This window comes from Acinonyx jubatus, chromosome B3 (assembly GCF_027475565.1).
Source record: "Acinonyx jubatus isolate Ajub_Pintada_27869175 chromosome B3, VMU_Ajub_asm_v1.0, whole genome shotgun sequence".
Taxonomy (NCBI): domain Eukaryota; kingdom Metazoa; phylum Chordata; class Mammalia; order Carnivora; family Felidae; genus Acinonyx; species Acinonyx jubatus.
In genome coordinates this window covers 135426215-135437821 of record NC_069386.1, presented here as the reverse complement: position 1 = coordinate 135437821, position 11607 = coordinate 135426215, and the positions used below count along the sequence as shown (strand labels likewise).

The 11607-nt window shown below is 53.2% G+C and overlaps 1 protein-coding gene and 1 long non-coding RNA gene across 7 annotated transcripts in view; one reads left to right on the top strand and one right to left on the bottom strand.

The window, feature by feature from the left end:
• Window positions 1–4620: 4620 nt before the first annotated feature.
• LOC113601585 (uncharacterized) lies at window positions 4621–8266 on the bottom strand. 3 transcript variants are annotated; one of them, XR_008299813.1, is made up of 5 exons: window positions 8117–8266; window positions 7395–8011; window positions 7000–7097; window positions 6691–6916; window positions 4621–5331 (listed from the first exon to the last, which is right to left on the bottom strand). It is a non-coding gene; the product is annotated as an uncharacterized LOC113601585 (long non-coding RNA). The 3 variants fall into 3 exon arrangements; XR_008299812.1 differs by having other exon boundaries at window positions 7395–8266; XR_003422879.2 differs by having other exon boundaries at window positions 7861–8266.
• Window positions 8267–8672: 406 nt separating this feature from the next.
• The window catches only part of CLMN (calmin), a 113545-nt gene continuing 110610 nt past the window's right edge, over window positions 8673–11607 (top strand). For all 4 annotated transcript variants that reach the window (XM_027066547.2, XM_027066545.2, XM_053224904.1 and 1 more), the window contains exon 1: window positions 8673–8830. In XM_027066547.2, coding sequence (XP_026922348.1) covers window positions 8749–8830 — 82 coding nt within the window. In that variant the 5' untranslated portion in view covers window positions 8673–8748. The remainder of the gene's footprint in view (window positions 8831–11607) is intronic.

The window sequence follows — 11607 nt, the reverse complement described above, 5'->3', positions numbered from 1 at the left end:
TTCGTGGTACCCATCACATCCCGGCCACCGTTCTGGGCATGAGCTGCACGTGAGTCGCAGGAAAGCGAGGGACGAAGATAATGAACATCCCGCTCCGCAGATAGATAGCGGGTTACAGGGGGTGGGGGGTGCCATACAGGGAAGTGTCTGGGGGTGCTAACAGGGAAGCAGTTCTCTGGGAGGGGTGGAGGAGGGCAGCACTGGTGGATCGTTTGGAAGCCATACCCATAATAATGCCCCCTATCCAGAGGTGGAGTTTATTTCTTTCACTCCTGAATCTGAGCTTGGCTCTGTACTTGCTTTGGCCAGTGGACAGTAGCAAGTGTGACACAAGCAGAGGCTTAAGAGGAACTTATGCATCGGGGTGGCCCTTGGAATCCTGAGACCGTGATGTGACAAGCCCAGCCAGCCTGCTGGAGAGGCCACACTGAGGAGGACTGAGGCGCCCCCACCAAGAGTGTGCCAGCTGCCACACACGTGAGCCCATCCCAGAGCTTCCCGCCCAGCCAAGGTGCAGATACAGGAGTCCAGGTGAGACCAGCACCAGACCCACCCCGACTGGCGACCATAGAGTCACGAGCTAATTCGTGACTATTGCTAGAAGTCGCTACATTTTCGAGTGGTTTGTTACGCAGCCAAGACTGACTGATACAACCGGAAAAGGATTCCCCAGTGAAGGAAGATCTGAGCTACATCTGAACAACAGGCAGGAATTCACCAGGGAGAGGCGAAGGGAGGGTAGAGAATTCCAGGTGGAGCCAAGAGGGTGTGCTGTTTGGCAGGAGGCAGAGCTGCACGTTTATTTTTTAACAGTTTGTTGAACATACGCAGGAAAATGCACCAGTTGGTAAAGTATCACGTAATGCATAAACACAGGGTAACCAGACCCATATAAGAAACAAAACATGCCCTGCACCCCAGAGGGCCCCCTTACGCCCTTTGCCCGCACCACCTCCCTCCCAGCTGACCACTACCCTGACTTCTATCAACGGAGAGGGAAGTGGTTTTGAACTTCTTACTGGGTTCTTAACTTTTTTTTTCTTTAATTTTGTAGTGTTATATTTTTGAGAGAGAGAGACACAGGCAGAGCACGAGCAGGGGAGGGGCAGAGAGAGGGAGACAGAATCCAAAGCAGGCTCCAGGCTCCAAGCTGTCAGCACAGAGCCCGACACGGGGCTCGGGCTCACGGACCGTGAGATCATGACCTGAGCCGAAGTCGGCCACTTAATTGACTGAGCCACCCAGGCACCCTCTGTTTTTTAACTCTTGACCAGTGGTATCCTACAGCGGTGCCTTCTTCTGTGCCCGGCTTCTGCTCCACATCACGATTTTCGAGACTCATCTGTGTTGCTCTCTCATCTTCGTTGATGAATTCCATTATCCATCTACTCTTCTCCTGGTGGACATTTGGGTTATTGCAGCTAGTAAGAGTAAAGGTGCTGTGAATATTTTGAACACACATTTTGAGGAATATGTATGCATTTGTGCTCGGTATAGAACAGCAATGGAATGGCTTGCCTAGTAGAGCAATTCTTTTGAGTAACTGAAGGGAGCAGGTGGACTGAACGGGGCTCGGGGTGTTTTAGGGGAAAAGTGAGACCCTGCAGAGCGCCGTGGACATAGGAAAGTTAACATTTGACGCTAGCTACCAAGGATGGACTTGGGGAGATCGCATGAACTTGACAGGACTTGCTGCTGGCTTGGATACAGACTTTTGCCCCTTCTCCTTGGACTCTGCGTGTAAAAATCCATTTGCACAGCACGAAATACATGTTTTTCTAGCAGAGCCATGCTGAGGGTTCTTTACAAAGAGAAGTTGCCATTTGAGATGTACAGGGGTCAGCCGTGGAAATGCCTGCCAGCATTTCACATAAACCTAAGAAATGTCCCCACAGAGGGCAATGGAGCGAGTATTTTTGTTCCTGACCTATTAGGGGACAGGTGCCTCCGGTCATCTTGTTTCCATAAGGCTAACAGTTGGCTGGATTTATTTTCCAGTGACTCCCTAATATGAATGGTTCCACTTAGTTGCCTGGGCAGGTTCCAAAAGGGTACAGAGCAGAAAGATCAGACTCGGTTTCTGCATAATATTTGAGGTCAAGTCTCGTCTCTGTTAACCTACGACCTGTGTGACCTTGGGGATGCTACCGAACTTCTTTTGGTCCTTAGTTTCCATCAATAAAATCAAGACGGCAATAGTACCTCCTTCAAAGGATTAAATGAGATAATGCAAAGCACTGGACTCAATGTTTGGCAAATAGTGAGCTCTTAGTAGCTGTTAGCTGCACAGCAGACAAGAGATACACAGTAACTTTGTTGAAATGGGCTTGCCTGTGCTGGCGGCGACGGCCGGAGGGGCTGGCCCAGGGATTCTATTCGCACCAAGTTTGGGCTTTTAAAATCACCCTTCTTGGGATTATCATCAACAAAGTTTGCTTTAGATTCCAACATGTTAAAAAATTATATATATATATATATTTCTGCAATGTTGTTGCAAACAACAATAGAGGGTGTTTTTGCTGGGTCCACAGCATCCTGTCTCTCCCCACCTCTCGATATTGCCAACATCTCCCACATCGCCGGTGAAAAGGTTTTCATCATTTGCTTTACTGGAAAATATACTCTCCTTAAATAGTGTTCTAATGTCTGCAAAAAAAAAGAAAAAAAAATTAGCAGCACTGTCTCTAGGGAAGCAGCCTTTGACTATTCAAACCTGGAAGAAATGAAGGGTTTTATTTGTGGAAATTGGGACATCCGGTGCTGTCTACTTAGGGAAGCAGATTTTTTTTTTAAACCACCCATCAACACCTACACATACCAGAAAAAAATTAATAAAATCCCAGAGAACACATTAATATTTTACATTATAGGTAATCTTCCAAGTTGAGGGACAATTTTTCTTCTGAGTGTGGTTCATTTTATGCCATAGAAATGATCTGAATCTTGCTGAAGTCTCACTGGAGAATCTCTTCTCTATATATGTGTCTTTGATCTCACAGCCACCCTGCCAGGCAGGAACTCTTTTATCTTACAGATAAAAGCACAGAGGCCCAGAGAGGTTAAGAACGTGCCTGAGGTCACACAGCTCAGACCATTACCATCTGCCCACTGTCCACCACACCACGTATCTTCCGTCCTTTCTGCTCCAGCCTGATTCCTTCTGCTTCTCAGCATCTCTCTCTGTCACCAGCCTTTGCATCATGTCCTATGGGATTCTTGGAGGCAGACAGAAAACATTGGGAAACAGTCAGCAGGAAAAAAAAATTGGCAGAGAGCTGGCGCTCCTAAGGCATGGAGGAGACCCTGACTCTTCTGAGGAGCCCGGGGCTCAAAGAGTTTTAATAATTACTGGTTGGTGGGGCGCTTGGGTGGCTCTGTCGGTTGAGCATCCGACTTGGGCTCAGGTCACGATCTCATGGTTTGTGAGTTCAAGCCCCGCGTCGGGCTCTGTGCTAACAGCTCAGAGCTTGGAGCTTGTTTTGGATTCTGTGTCTCCCCCTCTCTCTGCCCCTCCCCTACTTGTGCTCTCTCTCTCTCAAAAATAAATAAATGTAAAAAAAAATTTTTTTTAAATAATAAAAAAAATAATTACTGGTGGGTGAAGTTTAAATAGAACATGTTGAGTCACACACACCACTAATACTGAGGACCGTCCAGCACCATGTTGGGCCCTGGAAACACAAAGATGAACTGGGCGGCCCTGCTTACAAGGCCTTCCTGAGGAATTTGCACAATGTAGGTGTAACAGACATGCGCAAATACTAGAAGCAGATGCCACAATATTCCTAAGCCAGCCACAGGTACGGTCAACTCCACCGTCTTGAACAGCGGAGAATCTGTCTCTACAGCCACTGCACCCCTGTGGGTTACTGCCATCTTACCCCCGTGTCCCTGAGACCAACAGGGTCCCGAGCTCCTAGCCTCCACCTCCGACTCTTCCTCCACACCACAACTAAAGGGCCAATCTGACCCAGTTTTGTCCTCCAAAGGCTCCTCTCTGCCCTGACGACAAAGTCCAAACCCCTGAGCAGGGATTCACAGGCAGATTCTGGGGTTTGTCCACTGTTGGGTCCTAGTATGGGGCCAGGGCATGGGTAGTCATTCAACCAGTGTTTGTTCAATGAATAAATGAGGCTGCGGGGGCCGGGGCGGGGGGGGGGCCGGGGGGGGCCGGGGGCGGTCTTCATGCTACAGGGAAGCCTTGTGACATCATAATGCAGACCCTCTGCCCAGGAAGTATTCTTGGGCTTTTTGAAGAATCACCATTGGTTAATCTATCTAGGACCCACTATAGCCTCTTAACTGGACTTACTTGAAATTAACTTGAAATTCCCAACAGGTTTCCTACGACGGCGAAATCTTTTCAAAAATGTCACGTAAACACGACAATACCTAAGTATACATGACTAATACCAAATTGCTAAGTGTTCGTCTGGTCCACAGCCCAAGTCCAGTCGCATGTGGGTGATGTGGGCAGGCCGTGAGAAGTATAGTTCAAAGTGTGCTTTTGCCCTACCCTGTGACCTTGGGATGGCATCTGGGCCACTTTAAGTACCACCTAAAAATGACCCTGCTCGGTTGGCCTCAGGAGGTCACTGTGGAGACCAGCTGAGCCCTGGCCGCAGAGGGGCCATCCAAACCCACAGTGCTGTGCACGTGTAACGGGTCACGACCATGACCAGAGAAGGCAGCTTCCCACCGGCTGGAGCCCCATCACACTCCTCTCCTGCAAGTGGCTGGGGGTGGGGGGGTACACTGCGGTTATCTTTGTCGTTCTTAATCCTTCCCAAAGGGGGTGTGAGATGTGGATGCGCAAACCCTCTGTCCAGATTATCTGCCAGAAGTTATCCATCGCCATTAACAGAAGCAGGAAGATCCCTGGGCCAGATGTTTTAGAGGTCCTGGGGGCGCCTGGGCGGCTCAGTCGGCTAAGCATCCAACTTAGCTCAGGTCATGATCTCACAGTTTGTGAGTTTGAGCTCCTCGTCGGGCTCTGTGCTGACAGCTCAGAGCCTGGAGCCTGCTTGGGATTCTGTGTCTCCCTCTCTCTGCCCCTCCCCCACTCACGTTCTGCCTCTCTCTCTCTCCCCCCCAAAAATAAATAATTACAAAAATAAAAAATAAAAAAAAGTCCTTACAGAGGGAGGGAGGTTGGACTTGATCTCTGAGGTCCTATCCAGGGATTCTTTGCGATTCTCTGACTCCACGTCCTTTCCCTTGGCAGAAGTCAGTTTTAAACAATGGCATAGATTCTAGCAGCATTGGGCAATTTCTAGAAAATCAGTTTCTGGAAACTCCCGGGAAGCCAGGCCTTCAGGCAGAGTACTTTTCCTTCCCCAAAATAAAAAGGCGAAAGAAAAATAGAACTGTTAATTCAGGTAAGAGGCAAATAACGTCAATGCCCATGGATGTCACATGACCTTCTCTCCCAGCTGGTGCTCCAGATACAGGAAGTTGTACACACCCAAGGAAGGTACAGTGTGGTATTTGCCTGGGGCCCGAGAATGTGTGCTTTACCAACTGACGGTATGTGAATATTTTTTTTTTACTGCCTCTGCAGAAGTTGACTTGAGCCCAGGACATGGGGATCAACTATTTGTCATTTGGTCCTTGCTTTGTGACTTCAGGCCTATACTGGATCATCCATCCATCCATCCACTCAACATGAGACCTCATTTGGTGCCAGGCAGTGTGCTAAGTGCTCAGACAGAGAAATTAATGAGACTGAGCCCCTGCTCTCAACGACACAGCTTACGTGGGGAAACCACCAAGTAAACATAATCATGATGTGACATCTTAAGATAGGGGTTCATAGGATATTATGAGATTGTGCTGAATATTATGGGAATTGTAGGAGGTGGGCACTCAGCTGGGCTTTGGGGGTTTGGAGGAGGTTCTCTTGAGATGAACATGAGTTAGCAGCGGTGTGCTAGGTAAAGCAGGAGTACAGAGCAGGGGAGGGCAAGGGCATTTCAAAGGGAACAGAGTGAGCCAACGCCTGCAGGTGACTGGGGTGTGGCCAGACCCTGCAATCCCACCTCCTGGGTAGAAAAGTGCAAAACCAGGATTGATGGGCACGAAGGCGGCACAGGGACCCATCAGGGAGGGCCAGGGTCCAGAGAGAATGAAGGAAAGAGGGGTGATATTGACACACAAGCTCAGTGAATATTCAAGCACCTGTTGGGGGCCAGCCCCGAGCTTAGTGCCGGTTAGTGCGCTTAGACGGGTCCTAGTCCGTCTTGAAAACCACCTAAAATTCTCTGCACCTTGGTACAAAGAATTTCTCTGCACCGACATCTAGTACACAGTTGGTGCTCAATCAGTGGCGATCACGGCCCCTCCCTGCCAGGGAGTTGTTATTGCCTGCACAGTGTGCCTCACACAAATGCTCCTCGACGATGCATACTTCCATTCACATCTTTGTGTCGTGACAAGTGGCCCATCCCTGCAGCTAAAGGTCCCCACCTCGTTGTTTAAAGCCTTCTGTTCCCTGAGACCCGCCTCTGGATGGAGAGAGTCTGATTCCCTTGGCTCTTTGCTTTGTAAAGAAAACGATTTTCAGCCGAACTCCCCCCTCCATAGCAATTATGGAAAATAAATTGAAGTGTAAAAACGGGAGGTAGCTAGCAGATGGGGCAAAATTAAGTGCCTGGCTACTAGCACCCAGCTCCGGAGGACACAGAAGCAGACCTTGCTCCCTGGAGTGTGAAATGAACACAGGCTCTCAAACCCGGTCGGGGAGAAGGCAGCTCCAGCCTCGAATCCGGGAGGCATGCGCCCAGGCACCCGTGAGTGTCCATTGGCTCCGTGGGCCTCCACTGGGCTTCCAGAGCCGCAGATGAGGAGAGCTGGGACAGGCTGGGGACTCTTGGAAAGGGTCTTGAGAGGTTAAAAAAAGAATTTGCTGGTCTTCTGCCTGATGATAAAAAATATGTGCTCATGGTGAGAAACTTGGCAGATAGAACAAGAAGAAAGAAAAATCATTCTAGAGCTTCTCACCTTGACATTGCATTTTGGTGCATCCTCTGGTTAAACATCCCCCCTGTCTGGTCAGCTCATCTGGCTTTGACGTTGGGTCCTCGATGGGGCCCTGGCACCTGAAGAGGGCAGCACACAGGAAGCCACTGGGGCCTGTGCCCACTGGCTCTGCCCAAGTTGCTTGCCCAGTGGTGGCTCCCCTCATCCTTCTGGTCTAGCTGTAAAGTCAGCCCCACCCAGAGATCTCTCCAGACCATTCCCTATCCCAACTACTCCCTCCAGTGGATTTTCTCCCTTCTGGAAGTTACCTCCATCTGTATTTTTGTTTCTTGGTTGTTGGCTGTCCACTCCACTGCCTACCCCCCACCCACCCCAACCCCACTCAGGAGTCTGAGTCAGAGAGTGGATTCACTCACCTTAAGGCCCTGCCTCAAGGACACAGGGTCTGTGTACCAGTGGGGGCTGCATAGTTATTTGTTAATTAGGAAATAGCCCAACCATCTGGGTTCCTAGTAGTTCAGTAGCATGAACTTGGCAATGATGAACACAACCTATGTTTATGCCCATTTTTTTTCTCTTATAATACCCCATATATAAGCCATTCTCTGTCTCTGTGTGTGCGCCCACGTGCCTTCCACAGGTCTCAGGAGAGGGTCCAAGTAGTGAGCTAGGAGCTTGGACCTCATACCCCTAGATCATTCTTCAGCCTCGGGTAAATTCCAAGACTCCGGGACCTCACTTTTTCCATGTTTGTGAAAGCAGCTAGGAACTCTGCCTGAAAGTATGGGTTGTGAGCCCCAAACAAGATAAGATCCTGGAACTCTCAAGAGGTAAAAGAAACGGTAACAAACACTCCCCCACCTCCACCCGGAAGGCCCTTACTCATTTTCAGTAAAGCCCCAGAGAGGGTGCCCCCCCCCCCCCCGGCTGCACGGGGTGGTGGCGATGGGGGTGTCTGGCTTCTCCCTGCTTCCCAGAATCTGGGGTCATCTCTGGACGGGATCCGCAGGGAGAAGGTTTCCAATAGCCAAACCTAAGAAAGAAGTCCTTCTCGCTGCGGCTCCCCAATCTGGAGGCGGAGGAGAGGCTCCCCCTTAACTCCATCTCTGCATTCGTTCGCCCCTACCCGGGTTCTCACCGTTCCCCCCAGGTGCCCGCGGGGGCGCACGGCCTCGCACGGCCCTCCCCTCCGCAGAGGTGGCCTCTGAATTGTGCGGAGGCCGGGGACCTGGGGTGGAGGGCTGTCTGCCTGGCCATCCCCGGGACAGGCGTGCGCGGAGGGGCCGGGGCCGGGTGGCAGAGGGCGGACCCTCCCGCGGACCAGGCGCTGGGACCCGCGGGCTCACCCCGCCCCCCCGCTTCGCGGCGTCGCCCCGCCCCCTGAGACATCACAATCTGGGGGCCGGGACCCCGTATCTCATCACCGCCCGTTTGCGACCAAACAATCCAAGCAACAAACACCCCCGGGGTGGGGGGGGAAAGAAACCGGCCCGAGCCCAGCCTCCCTCCCCCGCCCCGCCCCGCCCCTCGCCCCCCCCCCGGGGCCCCCGCCCCCGGACCGGGGAGTGAGCGCCAGCCGGGCGCCCCGCACCCGCCGCCCCGCGCCCGCCCGCTGCCCGCCCGCGGCGGGGGCGGCCCGACCGCGCGCCCGCCCCGCCCGCCGCCCGCCGCCCGCCGCCGCTGCTCCGGCTCCGCGGCGCCCTCGCCCGCCAGGCTCTCCGCCCGCCGCCCGCGCCCGGCCCCGGCGCCCCGGCCCGCCGCCCGCGCTTCATGGCTGCGCACGAATGGGACTGGTTCCAGCGCGAGGAGCTCATCGGGCAGATCAGCGACATCCGCGTCCAGAACCTGCAAGGTAAGGCGCCCCGGGCCCCCCCCACCCCCGCCCCGACTCCCGCCCCCCACCCCCGGGGAGCGACGCCGGGTCGGGTGGCCCCTCGCCCGGCCGACCCCGCTCGTGTCACTTGCTGGGGGAGGGGGCCGAGACAGCCGCCCCGGAGCCCCCGCGGGGCCGCCCCGGCTAGATTTGCTGTCGCCCAGGGGGTGGGGCGGCACACGTGCGTGTGTGTGTGTGTGTGTGTGTGTGTTGGGGGTCCCGCTTTCTTTGGGGGGACGTCACGGCTCCCCTGAAGCCCCTGCTGCGAGTTTGGCCAAGTTTGAACCTGTGGGCTCTTGGGGGCGGTGGCCCAGGTCAGGGAGGGAGGAGAAAGTGCGACTGACTGTGTGTGTGTGTGCGTGTGTGTGTGTGTGCGCGCGCGCGCGCGGGCGCGTGCGTGTGTGTGTGTGTGTGTGTGTGTGTGTGAGCTTGCACACCTCCCAAGTACCTCTGAGGCTCAGGGAACGGGCTGGGGGGCGGCGCTTGAGGGGGTGGGCCGGGGACCCGGGGCCAGGGGCACGGATGGGTGGGGGGGGGGTCGGCAGGCTCCCAGCCCATTCGGGCCACTTTGCGGCAGGGAGCGGCCCCTCCCTGGGCCGAGGCTCCACTGGGGAGTGGGCGACAGGCCCCGCCCGCCGGCCCGGGACGCTGGGACCCGCGGCTACCTTGTCACAAGGTGAAAGAGAAACTTGGGAGGTCACGGAGTCCCAAGGGCTAGGGGTGGCTCCCGCCACACGTGAAGTGTATTAAGAGTTTATTCATTGTGGAAACTTCGAAAGCACGACAATAGTTAAAGGGAAAAAGTCACCCACAGTCGCCCGGTAACCCGTTCACCCACCCACCCGCCCAAAGAAAGCGGCTTTTCCTGGAGGTGTGGTTCCAGCCTCTCTCTCTTTTCATACGTGGGCTTTGCTGAACTAGAGTTCCACTTCCGGCCTCTCTTCAGACACATAGACCTGGCTGGGCCGGGGAACTTTCTTTAGCAGTTTCCTGGGCTGACCTGGGCTTCTAGAGATTCCAAGGTTGGGGGCGCTGCAGAGAGAAGCTGGGAAACCTGGACAGAGAGATGATAGGACTGTGGGTGTCGTCCTTCCCCGCCCCCGCCAGCAGGTGCCTGCCTTTACTGCTGGAGGGTAGGGAGCCCCAGCAGGCAGGGTGCAGTCGGGGGGTGGCGGGGTAGTCAGTCGAGTTTAAACATTACACCTGATGGAATGTTCCCTGGGAGTCCATTTAGACCGGCTCCACCCCTAGGCTGTGCAAGGACAGTGCAAGCAAAGGTGACCCGAAATAGGGTGGTGGGGGGGGGGAGCTAGTACAGTAGACACTGGACCCTGAGTTTGCTCTGGGTTCCCCTGATCTCTTCTGGCTGTGATTTGTGTGAAAGAAGGAGGATCAGGCTGGATCCCTTTAGATAATAAGCCTCACATCTGGATCCTGTTGCCCCAGAACTGACATCCTATTTGGGCGTGGGAATTAGTGTCTTTTGCTAAAATGGCATGTGGTTTGGGCCGTCGTGGTGTGTTTATGCGTGTGTCTGCGTGCATTAAGCAGTCCGTGGGTGTTTCATAAACACATGCTAACCAATTCTTAATGCAACAACTTCCTGCGTTGCTCTAAGATCAGCTCCCAGCATGCAGGGGATCGGGGATCGACTTTTGTGAAGGGATGCTCAGCAGTTTGAGCAGTTATACCTAGAATGATGAGAGAAGGCTTCACTGAATGGGGACAATTTGAGATGGGTTCTGAAGGTTAGGTAGGAGTTCACTGAATGGCCTCTTCTCTCAGCTCCCAGGGAACTGTCCTCACTTTTAGGCAATGCCAGTTATAATTTGAGCATCCAAATGGCTTTGCTATTTTAAAAGGTAAACTGTTAAATGTGTGTACATGTATTATGTATACATCTTCTACGTGGCTATGTGTGTGTATAAAATGTGCATTAATCTTTAGTGCGAGCCCAGCAAATTTTTGCCTCCGGATAACCTGTGGTAACCACCATCCAGATCAAGATGTTAATGATTTCCAGTACCCTGGATGGGTGCCTCATCGCTCTTCCCAGTAGGTGACACACGCACACAGGGCTACTACTATTCTGATCTTTATTAGTATAGTTTTGCCTCTAGAACGTCACGTAAAACAGAAGAGTACAATCCATACTCTTTTGAACTGGCCCTTTTTACTCCACGGGATGTTGGTGCAATTCATCCACGTCCTGGCCTGTATTTCTTCAGTTTTTGTAGACTATTAAGGTACGATTCACATATCATAAAATTCACCTGTTTTAAGTTTACCATTCAGTAGTTTTTTGTAAGTCTCTAGAGTTGGGCAGACATCCCAACAATCCAGTCTTGGAACATTGTCACGGCTTGAAACAGCTCCCTGGTTGTCCGCGTGTGCATCTGTTAGCTCCCAGCCCCGGACCCAGGCAACACGTAGTTCCTTGTCATTGGACTCTTCTGTCACCTGGAAGCACCCCACTTTGTTGGTCTGCTCACCGCCGAGGGACATTTGGGTTGTTTGCGGTGTGGGGCTCTTGTGAAACTGTTCGTCCCCTGGGGGGATGCTTGCGCTGTGGAGGCGCTGGCCTGCTGGCCCGTGGCTTTGCTGCTGTGGGACAGGAGGTGGGGCCCGGGGTGCATCCTCTCTCTCCAATGTTCCCTTGGCTCCCCTGTCTTTTGACTGGATGCTTAGCAGATAGTTTCTCTCCTTGTCTCCGTGGTACTCAAGAAGTCTCGACCAAAGGGCCACGTCCAGAAGGC